Genomic DNA, 12,093 nt, shown 5'->3' on the forward strand with positions numbered 1-12,093 from the left:
GTTAGGGGTTGTCGAATTTATTTTTATTCCAATGAACAATGGTGACTGCACCGATTGGTGGTGGGGTGGTGCTGTTGATGCTCGGGAAGGGTGCTCTGCACGTTATTAAAGGCCGTCGGCCACAGAGCACTCGTGGGTTGGTGTATCGATGTTGGCAAGCGCGCTCTCTCTATGCATAACATCTGCATGTGTTCCTCCAAAAACAGGTCCTGGATCGTAGTGTAAATAGCAGCATAGTCTTGTAAATAATGCTCCCTACCGGCTGTATGTTTAGTTTGAGAATTCTTTCCGGATTCGGTTATCCTGTGGGTGTGTTTCTGTGAGGAGAAGGGTGCAACGTCGCAGGGGGACATATTTACTCATTTGTGAATATCTGTAAAACTGTCGCACTCAGGGTAGAGTTAATAGTAGAGGGAACTACATTGCGTGCCACACTAAAGTAGGTAAAAATTTATCGGGTCGGGACGCCCCGAGGGTAGAGAAGGGTGCAATGTTGCGAATATGGAATTTGGCCTCCATATCCGCTTGTAAATATTCCCCTATTTTTTCCAATACTCCCCAACTTTCCCCAGTCCCCCATTCCCTAGTCCCATTGCATGTAAATAACAATCAGTAGAGCCGACCTTCCCCTTATTCCCCCATTAAATGTCGTGCCCAGGTCCACCGCACCACACGTAGACAACTTTCGGACATCTTCCTAGTTATTCTTAATCTATGTCAGTTAAGGCCTCGTTTCCATTAATTATGACTCTTCGTTGCACCAGAATGTGATTATATGGCACCAGTAGTGAGTTTAGGACCTTCCCATACCTCCTCCCATCTTCTTCCCCAAACAACAACAATAACAACAACTACAACAACAATTACAACAACAACAGAGGGGATGGCGGCGGAGCGGGGGAGGATGCGTCCTCACACCGGCTCGATTAGCTCCAGACCATGCGCTCCACGGGGTTACCCCGAAGGGGCTGGCTGTCAGCTCCTCGTCGGGGGCGGAGCCAGTAACCCCCCCCGCACGCACCCAATGAGAAGCAACGTGCCGATTCCACGAGGCGGAGCTAACGAGCCGAGGGCGTGTCACTCCCCGCCGGATATACGCAGCCGCTTGCCGGACGTGACGTCAGATGCGCCTCAGCTTGGAGACTGGAGAGAGAAGCCACCGCCACCCCCAGCGCGACGATACCTCCCCGCATCTCTGGACCGGACCGAGTCGATTCTGCCTTGAGCCAAGAGTGCACCTTGAGCCATCGCGACCTGCCTTTCCTTTTCATCAACCCCCGTGTGAGTCAGCATTTTGTCCCGTGTGTCTGTCGTCTGTCCGGGGTTAATATAAGAGTGTGTCTAAGTGCCTGTCTTCCTATGATGTACCTCTCGTCCCTGTAATCTGACCTTCCGCACGAATATAACCTCCTCCGGAGGTCTTGAGAACTGAACCCCTGGTGTCGTATTGTGTCATTATAATCCAGCCGGGTGTCTTCTTTTTCTTATTGAGCCAGCATAGCGCGATTAGTCAACCCCGGGTGCAATCGGGGTAACTTGTACGGATACGGCGGCCATCCCGCTCGGCCCACCATACCATCAAAGTCGTATCTGTAACAATATATATATTGTTACGGACGCGGTTTAGATGTTATTTACCGAGCGGTGGTATTGCCGCGACCGAACAGTTATTCCCCGACTAGACCCCGATTCCACCCAGACGTTGACCAAATCGCGCTATGCTAAATCAATGATGGAAAGGACACAACGACTGGGATAGATGAAACGACGCAAGGGGTACAGTTCTCAAGACCTCCGGAGGAGGGTATAATTACAGTGGTGGAGAAAAGGGGGTAGATTACAAGGTAGTGAGGTAAAGACACAGAAGAGATGGGCACTTAATTACAGTCTTATCTTATCCCAGACAGACCACAGACAAACGGAACAAGGTAGACTTACACAGGGATTGATGGCAGGAATCGACAGGTAGGTTGATAGCACAAGGTGCACCTTGGCTCGGTGACAGGATCAAGCACGGTCCAAGAGATGCAGGGAGGTGTCACAGCGCTCAGAAGGGACGTCTCTCTTGCTTCAAGCTCAGCGCGCATCTGACGTCACCTCCCTCTTCCTGCGCATGCTCAGCGGGGAGTGACACGCCCTCGGCTGGTTGGCTCCGCCCCCCTGGGGCCGGTCCGCCGCTTCCATTGGGTGCGGGAGTTACCGGGCTCCGCCCTTGACGAGGAGCTGACAGGGAGCCCCTATTTGGTAACCCCGTCGAGCACATGTTCGATGGCGGCTCGTTGGGAAGGCCTCGTGCCCTCCCAACACCCCCCTACCAACCAAGCCGGAGTGAGGACGCGCACTCCCTGTGCACGCCGCTGCCGTTGCTGTTGTTGTTGTTGTTGTTGTTGCTGAACCGTGAGGAAGAGCTGCGGGGAGGTATTGGGAGGTCCTAAACTTCCTAACGGTGCCATACAATCACATTCTGGTGCAACGAAGGGTCAGAATTAATGGAAACGAGTCCTTAACTGACATAGACTAAGAATAACTAGCAAGATGTCCTATAGTTGTCTTACATGAGATGCGGTGAACCTGGGCACGACATTTAATGGGGGAAATAGGGGGAGGTCGGGTCTACAGAGTGTTGTTTACAGAAAATGGGACTAGGGAATGGGGGATTGGGGATAGTTGGGAAGTATTGAGGAAATAGGGGAATATTTACAAGCGGATATGAATGGATGCAAATCCCATATCCGCAACAATATATATATATATATATATATATATATATATATATATATATATTTATAAACAGTGCTCTCGAAAGTCGACACCCCCTTTCAAAATTTTCACCTTTTATTGCCTTATAACCTGGAATTAAATTGCATTAAATCAGACCTTTTCCACCTTTATTTACACATCGTATCCCACAACTACTTCCAAGTGAAAAACGAATTCTACAACTTTCAGAAAATTAATTTAAAATACAAAACTATAATATCTTTGTTGGATAAGTGTCCACCCACCTCAATCATTAAAGACTCACCAATATCCCAGATATACGAGTCCAAGGACATCTCAAACGGAGTTCCCTGAATCCCTAATTTGCTATAAGCTACTGCCAACTTGTCACTGCCATCAGGAGACCAGGAAAGGTGGCATGCCGTCCTTTTTATGTCATTTGGATCTCTGCACAAGTAAAACAAGCAAAAAAAATAGAAGAAGTTAAATCGAATGATGCATTTGTGTTAAAAAATGCTGTCGGGTGAGGGTGAGCCACCAGCCCAAAGCACATCCAAGGATGGGTTCACTATTCCACTGGGTTGCACTGGCAAATCTGACAAAGAGGTCATTCACAGGACTTTCCAGCTATAGTCCTCTGAAAATTTGAAATTTTGAAAATCTGAAAATTTTACTCTCAAGACTGAACTCTCAAACCTGTCTCCTTCTTCCAAATCCTGGTGGCATCTGATCAAATCTGTTTCTGGTGTTTGTTCCCCCTCCATCGCCTCCCTTACCTCAAATGGCTACACAATTGACACCGCACATGACAAAGCCGAATGCCTCAACTCTGCGTTGGGCCCAAAATCTTTTGTTCCAAACCAATCTCTCTCTGTACCCACCGTACCCCGTCATACCCAGCTGCTCCTGAACTCTGTGTCCTTCTCTCCTGACAACGTGGAGAAGTTTCTGTCAAACCTCGAAACAGATTCTGCAACTGGACCAGACTGCATCAGCCCACGGGTCCTAAAATCCTGCTCTGTCGCTCTTTCACACCCTCCCTCTATCCTATTCACCCTCTCATTTGCTCAAGGTCATCTGCCATCAGCTTAGAAATCAGCCAACATGACCGCTTTACACAAAAAGGTGCAAAAACAGATCCTTGCAACGACAGACCAATCAGCCTGCTCCCAATTATCAGCAAAGTCATGGAATCCATCATTGCATTGGCTATCAAATCCTTCCTCTTCTCCAATGGCTTGATCTCTGATCATCAATTTGGATTCAGACCAGGTCATTGTACTCTGGACATGCTGCTTCTGCTGTCTCAACAATGGATGGAGGTCCTCAATGCCAAACCGGAAATTAGAGCTGTCTACCTTGACATATCACGTGCCTTCGATACGGTCTGGCACCCCACTCTGCTCACAAAACTCTCCTCCTATGGTATTGTAACGGCCTGAAGCACACCAAGCCCAGCCTTCAATCACACCGGCTTTATTTATGGGTTATTACACTCAACATCTATTCCTACACATAAAACAAAGAAGGGAGAAGAGAGGGAAAACCATAATAGGCCAGTCCAAGAGTAGGCCGGTCCAAAAGTAGGCAAGTCCAAGAGTAGGCAAGGCCAAGAGTAGGCAAGTCCAAGAGTAGGCAAGTCCAGGAGTAGGCAAGTCCAAGAGTAGGCAAGTCCAGGAGTAGGCAAGTCCAGGAGTAGGCAAGTCCAAGAGTAGGCAGGTCCAAGAGTAGGCAGGTCCAAGAGTAGGCAGGTCCAAGAGTAGGCAGGTGCCAAGGCAGGCCCGGTAGTAGGCCCCAGTGCAGGCCCAGCAGTAGGCCCCCAATGCAGGCCCAGCAGTAGGCCCCAGTGCAGGCCCAGCAGTAGGCCCCAGTGCAGTCCCAGCAGTAGGCCCCAGTGCAGGGCCGGCCATAGGCTCCAATGCAGGCCCAGCAGTAGGCCCCAGTGCAGGCCCCGCGGTAGCCAGAGTTTAATCCAAGTCCACCGTCAGGTGCAGAGGTGGCCGTAGGGGTTGATCCGGCACAAATCAACCTTCAGGTACCGAGGTGGCCGCAGGGGTTGATCCGGCACAAGTCAACCTTCAGGTACAGAGGTGGCCACAGGGGTTGATCCAGCAAAAGTCAACCTTCAGGTACAGAGGTGGCCGCAGGGGTTGATCGGGCACAAGTCAACTTTCAGGTACAGAGGTTTCTGCTGACAACTACCAGCACACGAAAAGGCACTCCGCCATGAGGCCTCTTCCAAAATGGCCACTCCCCCCCCCCCCCCTCTGAATCACCTTCCTGGCCCCTCCCCTGCCCCACAACCAATCATAGGCTTTATACCCATGGACCAAACCACTTGGTCTAACTCACAGGGGGGAGGGGGAGGGGGGGGAGGGAAGAAGAAAAAGGTCACAGACTGCAACAGTATCTATGGAAATCTCCATGCATGGCTTGCTTACTTCCTCTCTGGTAAATGGTAAATTCTCCTCCCCAGAGTTTTACTCAAATTGTAAATTCTCAGAGGTAAATTCTCTGGTAAATGGTAAATCTCCTCTCCAGAGATTGACTCTCTGGTAAATCTCCACGCTTCTTCCTCTGGCTTACTTCCTCCGAGGTCAACGTGTGACCCTGAATATATTTCTCTCATCTCTCCTTCGTGTTCAGGCTGGAGTTCCCCAAGGCAATGTTCTGGGCCCTGTACTTTTTCTGGTCTTCATCAATGATCTCGCTGACTCTCTGGAAAATCCTCTCTATCACTTTGCTGATGACTCCACTTTCTGCCGCTCCATTCCTCATCTCTCAGATCGGCAGCCTCCTCATTCTCTGCAGACCTGCACAAAATCACAGACTGGTCAAACAAGTGGAACATGTCTTTCAATCCTGACAAATCTCACCCTCTCACGATGTTTCTCTGAAAAGACCCTCTGGACAACTCTCCCATCTACCTTCTCAACAATCTTCTCCAAGAAGTTCTGTCACTCAAGCTTTTGGGTCTCACTATTGCCATGATCTTTCCTGGGAAAACCACATTTCCAAGCTGGCCTCCAAAGCCAGTCGCCGACCTGGCATCCTCTGTCATGTGAAGTCCTTCCTGGACACACCTCAGCTCCTCACCACATACAAAGCTTTCATCCGCAGCTCAATGGAATACTGCTCTCCCCACTGTGCTGGTGCTCCTGCCTCACACCTACCTCGGCTTCACGCTGTTGAAACCAAAGCTTTCAGAATCACTGGAATCTCTTGCGTTGAAGCTGATTGTGAGGGCCTTTCACTCACTCACTGCAGGCAGGTAAATGGTCTTTCTGTCTTCTACCGACTCCTCTCTGGCCTAGCTCCCCCAGCTGTATCTGTGCTCTGTCCCCCAAATATTCCTACAGGTCGCATACGATCTGCCAGCAAACCCCTTCTGGTGAAATTGCCAAAATCAAGACACTCTGCTCACTTTCACTCCTCTTTCCTCCCACCTCTGGAACAAATTCCCCCACTCCCTTCAATCCCACTCTTCCCTCCAGGTCTTTAAAACAGCTGTTCACCACCATCTCTTGTCTTCCGCCATCCAAAACCTTGATCTCTTCTACCCCCGTTAATTCACCCCAGATCCACTTTTTTTTTGGAAATCCCGACTTTTTTTTTTTTTGTATACCAGATCGACGCTCGTGAAAGAGCTAACATTAATCACACAAAAAGTCAAACCGACACATAAAACATAAAAATAAGGGGAGCGGTAGACAAGATGGGGAGAGAGGGGGAATGACACACACAAAACATTTGAGAGCAGGGACATCAAGAGAACTGTGGGAGGAAGAGGGCTTGGGGGGAGGTGGGAGAGGTATAAAACATATGGACACTGCAAGGACTTCCAGGAAAGAAGTTGGAATTTCAAAAAAGTGTATCTGGGGTGAATTAGCGGGGGTAGAAAAGATCAAGATTTTGGATGGGGAAAGACAAGAGATGGTGGTGAACAGCTGTTTTAAAGACCTGGAGGGAAGAGTGGCATTGAAGGGAGTGGGGGAGTTTGTTCCAGAGGCTGGAGAAAAGGGGAATGAAGGAGTGAAGGTGAGCAGAGAGCCTAGATTTTGGCAGTTTAACCATAAGAGGGTTGCTGTCATATCTTGTGCGACCTGTAGGGATATTTGGGGGACAGAGCACAGAGAGAGCTGGGGGAACAAGGCCAGAGAGGAGTGGGTAGAAAACAGAAAGACCACCGACCTGCCTGCGGTGAGTGAGTGAAAGGTCCTCGGATTTAGCTTCATCGCAGGAGATTCCAATGATTCTGAAAGCTTTGGTTTCAACAGCGTGAAGCTGAGCTAGGTGTGAGGCAGGAGCACGGGCCCAGAGGGGTGAACAGTATTCCATTGAGCTGCGGATGAAAGCCTTGTATGTGGTGAGGAGCTCAGGTGTGCCAAGGAAGGACTTCGCACGACGGAGGATGCCCAGTCGGCGACTGGCTTTGGAGGCCAGATTGGAAATGTGGTTTTCCCAAGAAAGACCATGGCAGATAGTGAGATCCAAAAGCTTGAGCGACAGAACTTCTTGGAGAGGATTGTTGAGAAAGTAGATGGGAGGGTTTTCCAGTCGGTCCTTTCGCAGTGACATATTAAGAGTGTGAGATTTGTCAGGATTGAAAGACATGTTCCACTTGTTTGACCAGTCTTTGATTTTTTCCAGGTCTGCAGAGAGTGAGGAGCCTGCAGACTGCCGATCTGAGGGATGAGGAATGGAGCGGCAGAGAGTGGAGTCATCAGCAAAAAGATAGAGAGGATTTTCCAGAGAGTCGGAGAGATCATTGATGAAGACCAGAAATAGCACGGGGCCCAGAACACTACCTTGGGGAACTCCAGCCAGAACAGCAAGGGGGAGATGAGAGAAATCCATTCAGGGCCACACGTTGACTACAACCAGAGAGGAAGTCCGCAAGCCATGCATGGAGATTTCCATGGATACCATAGGAGGAGAGTTTGGTGAGCAGAGCTGGGTGCCAGACCGTATCGAAGGCACGTGTTATGCAAAGGCTCGTGATCGAAGGCACGAAGGCACGTGACTTCTTTCTTTCCTGGAAGTTCTTGCAGTGTCCATGTGTTTTATACCTTTCCCAACCCCCTCCCCCGCCTTCCCATTCCTCCTCCCCCCAAGCCCTCTCCATCCCATGGATCTTCTGTTGTCCCTGTTCTCTGCTGTTGTACTTGTGTGCTTCCCTCTCTCTCCCCATCTTGTCTCCCACCCCCTTTATTGTATGCGATGTGTGTCCGTTTGTCCTTTTTTGTGATTGATGTTAGCTCTTTCACGAGCCTCGATCTTGTATACAAAACAAAAACAAACAAACAAACAAAAAACACCTCACACTATGTAATTTTAAACACCTCACCACCACGTAATTCAAAACACCTCACCACCATGTAATTCAAAACACCTCACCACCACGTAATTCAAAACACCTCACCACCACGTAATTGAAAACACATCAGCACCATGTAATTCAAAACACCTCACAGCCATGTTATTAAAAACACTTCACAACCATGGAAACAAAAGTTCTAGGGAGTAGTTCAGTGACAACACAGACACTGCCCAGATATGTAGATATAAAGATAGATGAATGTACCTGAGTTGCTGTTTTGTCATGGTTTCCACCAATCATAATACAAACAATTATTTTGCACAAATGTATTTGTAATATATGTGATATTGCATTTTATAAACAATTGAAGTTGAAGATTTACGTTTAAATTTTTTTTTTAAATTTTTCAAAAAGAAAAAAGAACAATTTTCAAAAAATTTCAAAACCAATACCCTTAGGACATACACACAGGAGATATAGGTGCATACCAGAAGTTTGATACGATTTCACAAAAGCTTGAGGGAGTAGTTCAGTGACAAGACAGACACTGCACAGAGATATACATTCATGTGAAAAAGTAAGTACACCCCATGTAAAGTTTTGACTTTTTCAACATATTTCAACATACAGCTATTTGATCTTCATTTCAACAATATTGATAGATAAAGGTGATAGAGTATAACAAATATCATGAAACATTTACATTTTGTAGTCCATTGGAAAATTTAAATAAACATAAATGCAAATTTCGCATGTGGAAAAAGTAAGTACACCCCCACATTTATCACTACTTCAAATACCTAAAATTAGAATCAGGTGCACCAGCTCAGGTGCAAATGATTAGAACATCGTTAGAGATGATCTTGGAGGAACCTGTCTTATTTAAACCTCAGACATTTAGTTTGGTTTGCTCTTTGTTGTTGAAGTATGTGGCGTCACCATGCCGAGATCAAAAGAGCTCTCTGAGGCCTTCAGAAAGAAGGTTAGAGATGCCTACGAGTCTGGGAAGGGATTTAAAAAGATCTCCAAACAATTTGAAATCAATCATTCGACTGTCCGGAAGATCATCTACAAGTGGAGAAGACTCTAAACAACTGCCAACTTGTTCAGACCAGGCCGCCCCAGCAAATTCAGCCTGAGAGCAGACCGCAAGATGCTGAAAGAAGTCTCTAAGAACCCCAGAATGTCATCACAGGACCTACAGGTAGCTCTTGCCACTGTTGATGCCAAAGTGCACGAGTCTACCATTAGAAAGAGGCTGCACAAATTTGATCTCCATGGGAGGTGTGCCAGGAGGAAACCTTTGCTGTCCAGAAAGAACATCAGGGCAAGACTAAAGTTTGCCAATGAACACCTCGGCAAAGACCAGCACTTCTGGAACAATGTGCTCTGGACAGATGAGTCAAAGGTAGAGCTATTTGGCCACAGTACCAGAAGACATGTTTGGTGAAAACCAAAGACAGCATTTGACCACAAGAACCTGATACCAACGTTAAAGCATGGTGGTGGAAATATTATGGTTTGGGGCAGCTTTGCTGCATCAGGGCCTGGGCAGCTCACAATCATATAATCCACTATGAATTCTTCATTGTACCAGAGGGTGCTTGAGGATAATGTGAGGCCATCTGTCAGAAAGTTGAAGCTCAACCAAAGGTTGACCTTGCAACATGACAATGACCCTAAACATACCAGTAAATCCACCAAGGAATGGCTGAAAAGAAAGAAATGGAGGGTTCTGGAATGGCCAAGCCAAATCCCGGATCTAAATCCTATCGAGATGTTGTGGGGGGATTTGAAACGAGCTGTGCATGCAATTGTGCATGCTGTGCAACAATTTTTTGTTGAATTAATTATTGCAAAGTCAATTTGTCATTGTTTTTTGTTCAATTAGATCACCTTTATCTATAGATACTGTTTAAATGAAGATCAAATATTGATATGTCTACATATGTTAAAAAGATTTTAAAAACATTTCATGGGGTGTACTTACTTTTTCCACATGCGAAATTTGCATTTATGTTTATTTAAATTATACAATGGACTACAAAATGTAAATGTTTCATGATATTTGTTATATTATATCACCTTTATCTATCAATATTGTTGAAATGAAGATCAAATAGCTGTATGTTGAAATATGTTGAAAAAGTCAAAACTTTTCATGGGGTGTACTTACTTTTTCACGTGACTGTATATAGATGAACAGGACTGCAAATATCCAATCAATACATCTAGGAAAAAGGACGTGCCCAGACCAGGATTCGAACCAAGGTTTTCTGGTAAACCATACCAGTGCTCTGCCATCTGAGCTATCTTGGCAACCCACTGGTTGCCCAGATAGTTCAATTACAGCATTAGTACAGTTCACCAGAGGACCTTGGTTCAAGTCCCAGTCTGGGTGCATAATTCTCCCACATATATCCAATCCAATACATACATACACACATATATACATACATACATACATACATACATACATATATAGATGTCCGCCACTCGCACAAACCTCAGTGTTGTGAAAATGTGTACGGTATTTTCACCATTGTGGTGCTACTCCACATTAAACATCTGTGGGAAGTTAGAAGTGTGCAATATAGATAGATAAGAATTTAAGTGTCTGTGAAAGTAATTTTAATATCACAGTTACTTTAAAGTATATCTTGTAATATAAAAGAGGAAATTGAAAACGTTTTATTTTTTCTGTACATATTACATTACCATGTGCGAGTAATATACACTTACCACAAATAATATATGCAAGAAACAGATTGTGGATTTTTGTCCAGTAAATAACAATAAATTTATGGAAGTTACAAACACCAGTTACATGAATGTGAATTACATGAAACGACAACAAAAGTTGCAAATTAACGAATAAGTGAAATTAGTTTTTATCAGCTTGTTCCCTTGCTTGAAAGTCTATGAATGGGGTCAGAATGACACCAAGGAAGCAACTTTCATCAGAAAAGCCCGTGAAGATCCAAACTCTGCAAGAATAATGGCATACTATGAAGAAAATAGCAGAAAAGCTTAAGATCTCCTGCAATAGTGTAAGGTACACTTTGCAACGCCTGAAATAAACTGGCTCGGTATAAGACAATAAATGGCCAGGAGGACCCAAAATAACATCCCCAAGGCAAGTCAAGCACTTGATGTTGCTCAGCTTACGCAATGAAAGAAAATCAAGTCAGCATCTGACAAATGAAATGAGAGCAGGCCTGATATGCAAAATCTGAACCCTCGGCTGATGATGCAAGAAGCCCAGGTCCATATCCTATAGTCCCTACTTCTCCATTGTCTAATAATGTCCTTGAAAATTATGTAAAAGTACACTGATGTATTTTGATGTCTTCGTCCTGAATGTGATACATGTACCAGCTCCTCCATTAGCCTTAGATCAATGTGTGTGTGTATATATATATATATATATATATATATATATATATATATACACACACACACACATGACCAAAAGTATGCGGACACCCCTTCTAATTAGTGGATTCGGCTGTTTCAGCCACACCCTTTGCACCCAGGTATATATAATCAAGCACACAGCCATGTAACCCCCATCGACAAACATTGGCAGTAGAATAGGCCATAGTGAAGAGCTCAGTGTTATTGTGGAGTAAAAACGTCTCGGAGCAACAACAGCTCAGCTGCCAAGTGGTAGGCCACACAAGCTCACAGAATGGGACCGCCGATTGCTGAAGCACGTAGTGCGTAAAAATCGTCTGTCCTCAGTTGCAACACTCACTACCGAGTTCCAAACTGCCTCTGGAAGCAACGTCAGCACAACAACTGTTCGTCGGAAGCTTCATGAAATGGATTTCCATGGCCGAGCAGCCGCACACAAGCCTAAGATCACCATGCGCAATGCCATGCATCGGCTGGAGTGGTGTAAAGCTCGCCGCCATTGGACTCTGGATCTGTGGAAATGCGTTCTCTGGAGTGATGAATCACACTTCACCATCTGGCAGTTTGACGGACAAATCTGGGTTTGGTGGATGCCAGGAAAACGCTACCTGCCCGAATGCATAGTGCCAACTGTA

At 46.0% G+C, this 12,093-nt stretch overlaps 1 protein-coding gene across 1 annotated transcript in view; it reads right to left on the reverse strand.

Moving 5' to 3' along the window:
* DNAI2 (dynein axonemal intermediate chain 2) overlaps positions 1 to 12,093 on the reverse strand; it is a 147,557-nt gene that overhangs the window by 70,516 nt on the left and 64,948 nt on the right. Inside the window, exon 4 of the mRNA XM_078773584.1 lies at positions 3,026 to 3,168. Within this exon, the coding sequence (XP_078629710.1) occupies positions 3,026 to 3,168 (143 nt within the window). The remainder of the gene's footprint in view (positions 1 to 3,025; positions 3,169 to 12,093) is intronic.

Source organism: Myxine glutinosa, chromosome 3 (assembly GCF_964187855.1).
Source record: "Myxine glutinosa chromosome 3, kmMyxGlut1.1, whole genome shotgun sequence".
NCBI classification, from domain to species: Eukaryota; Metazoa; Chordata; class Myxini; order Myxiniformes; family Myxinidae; genus Myxine; species Myxine glutinosa.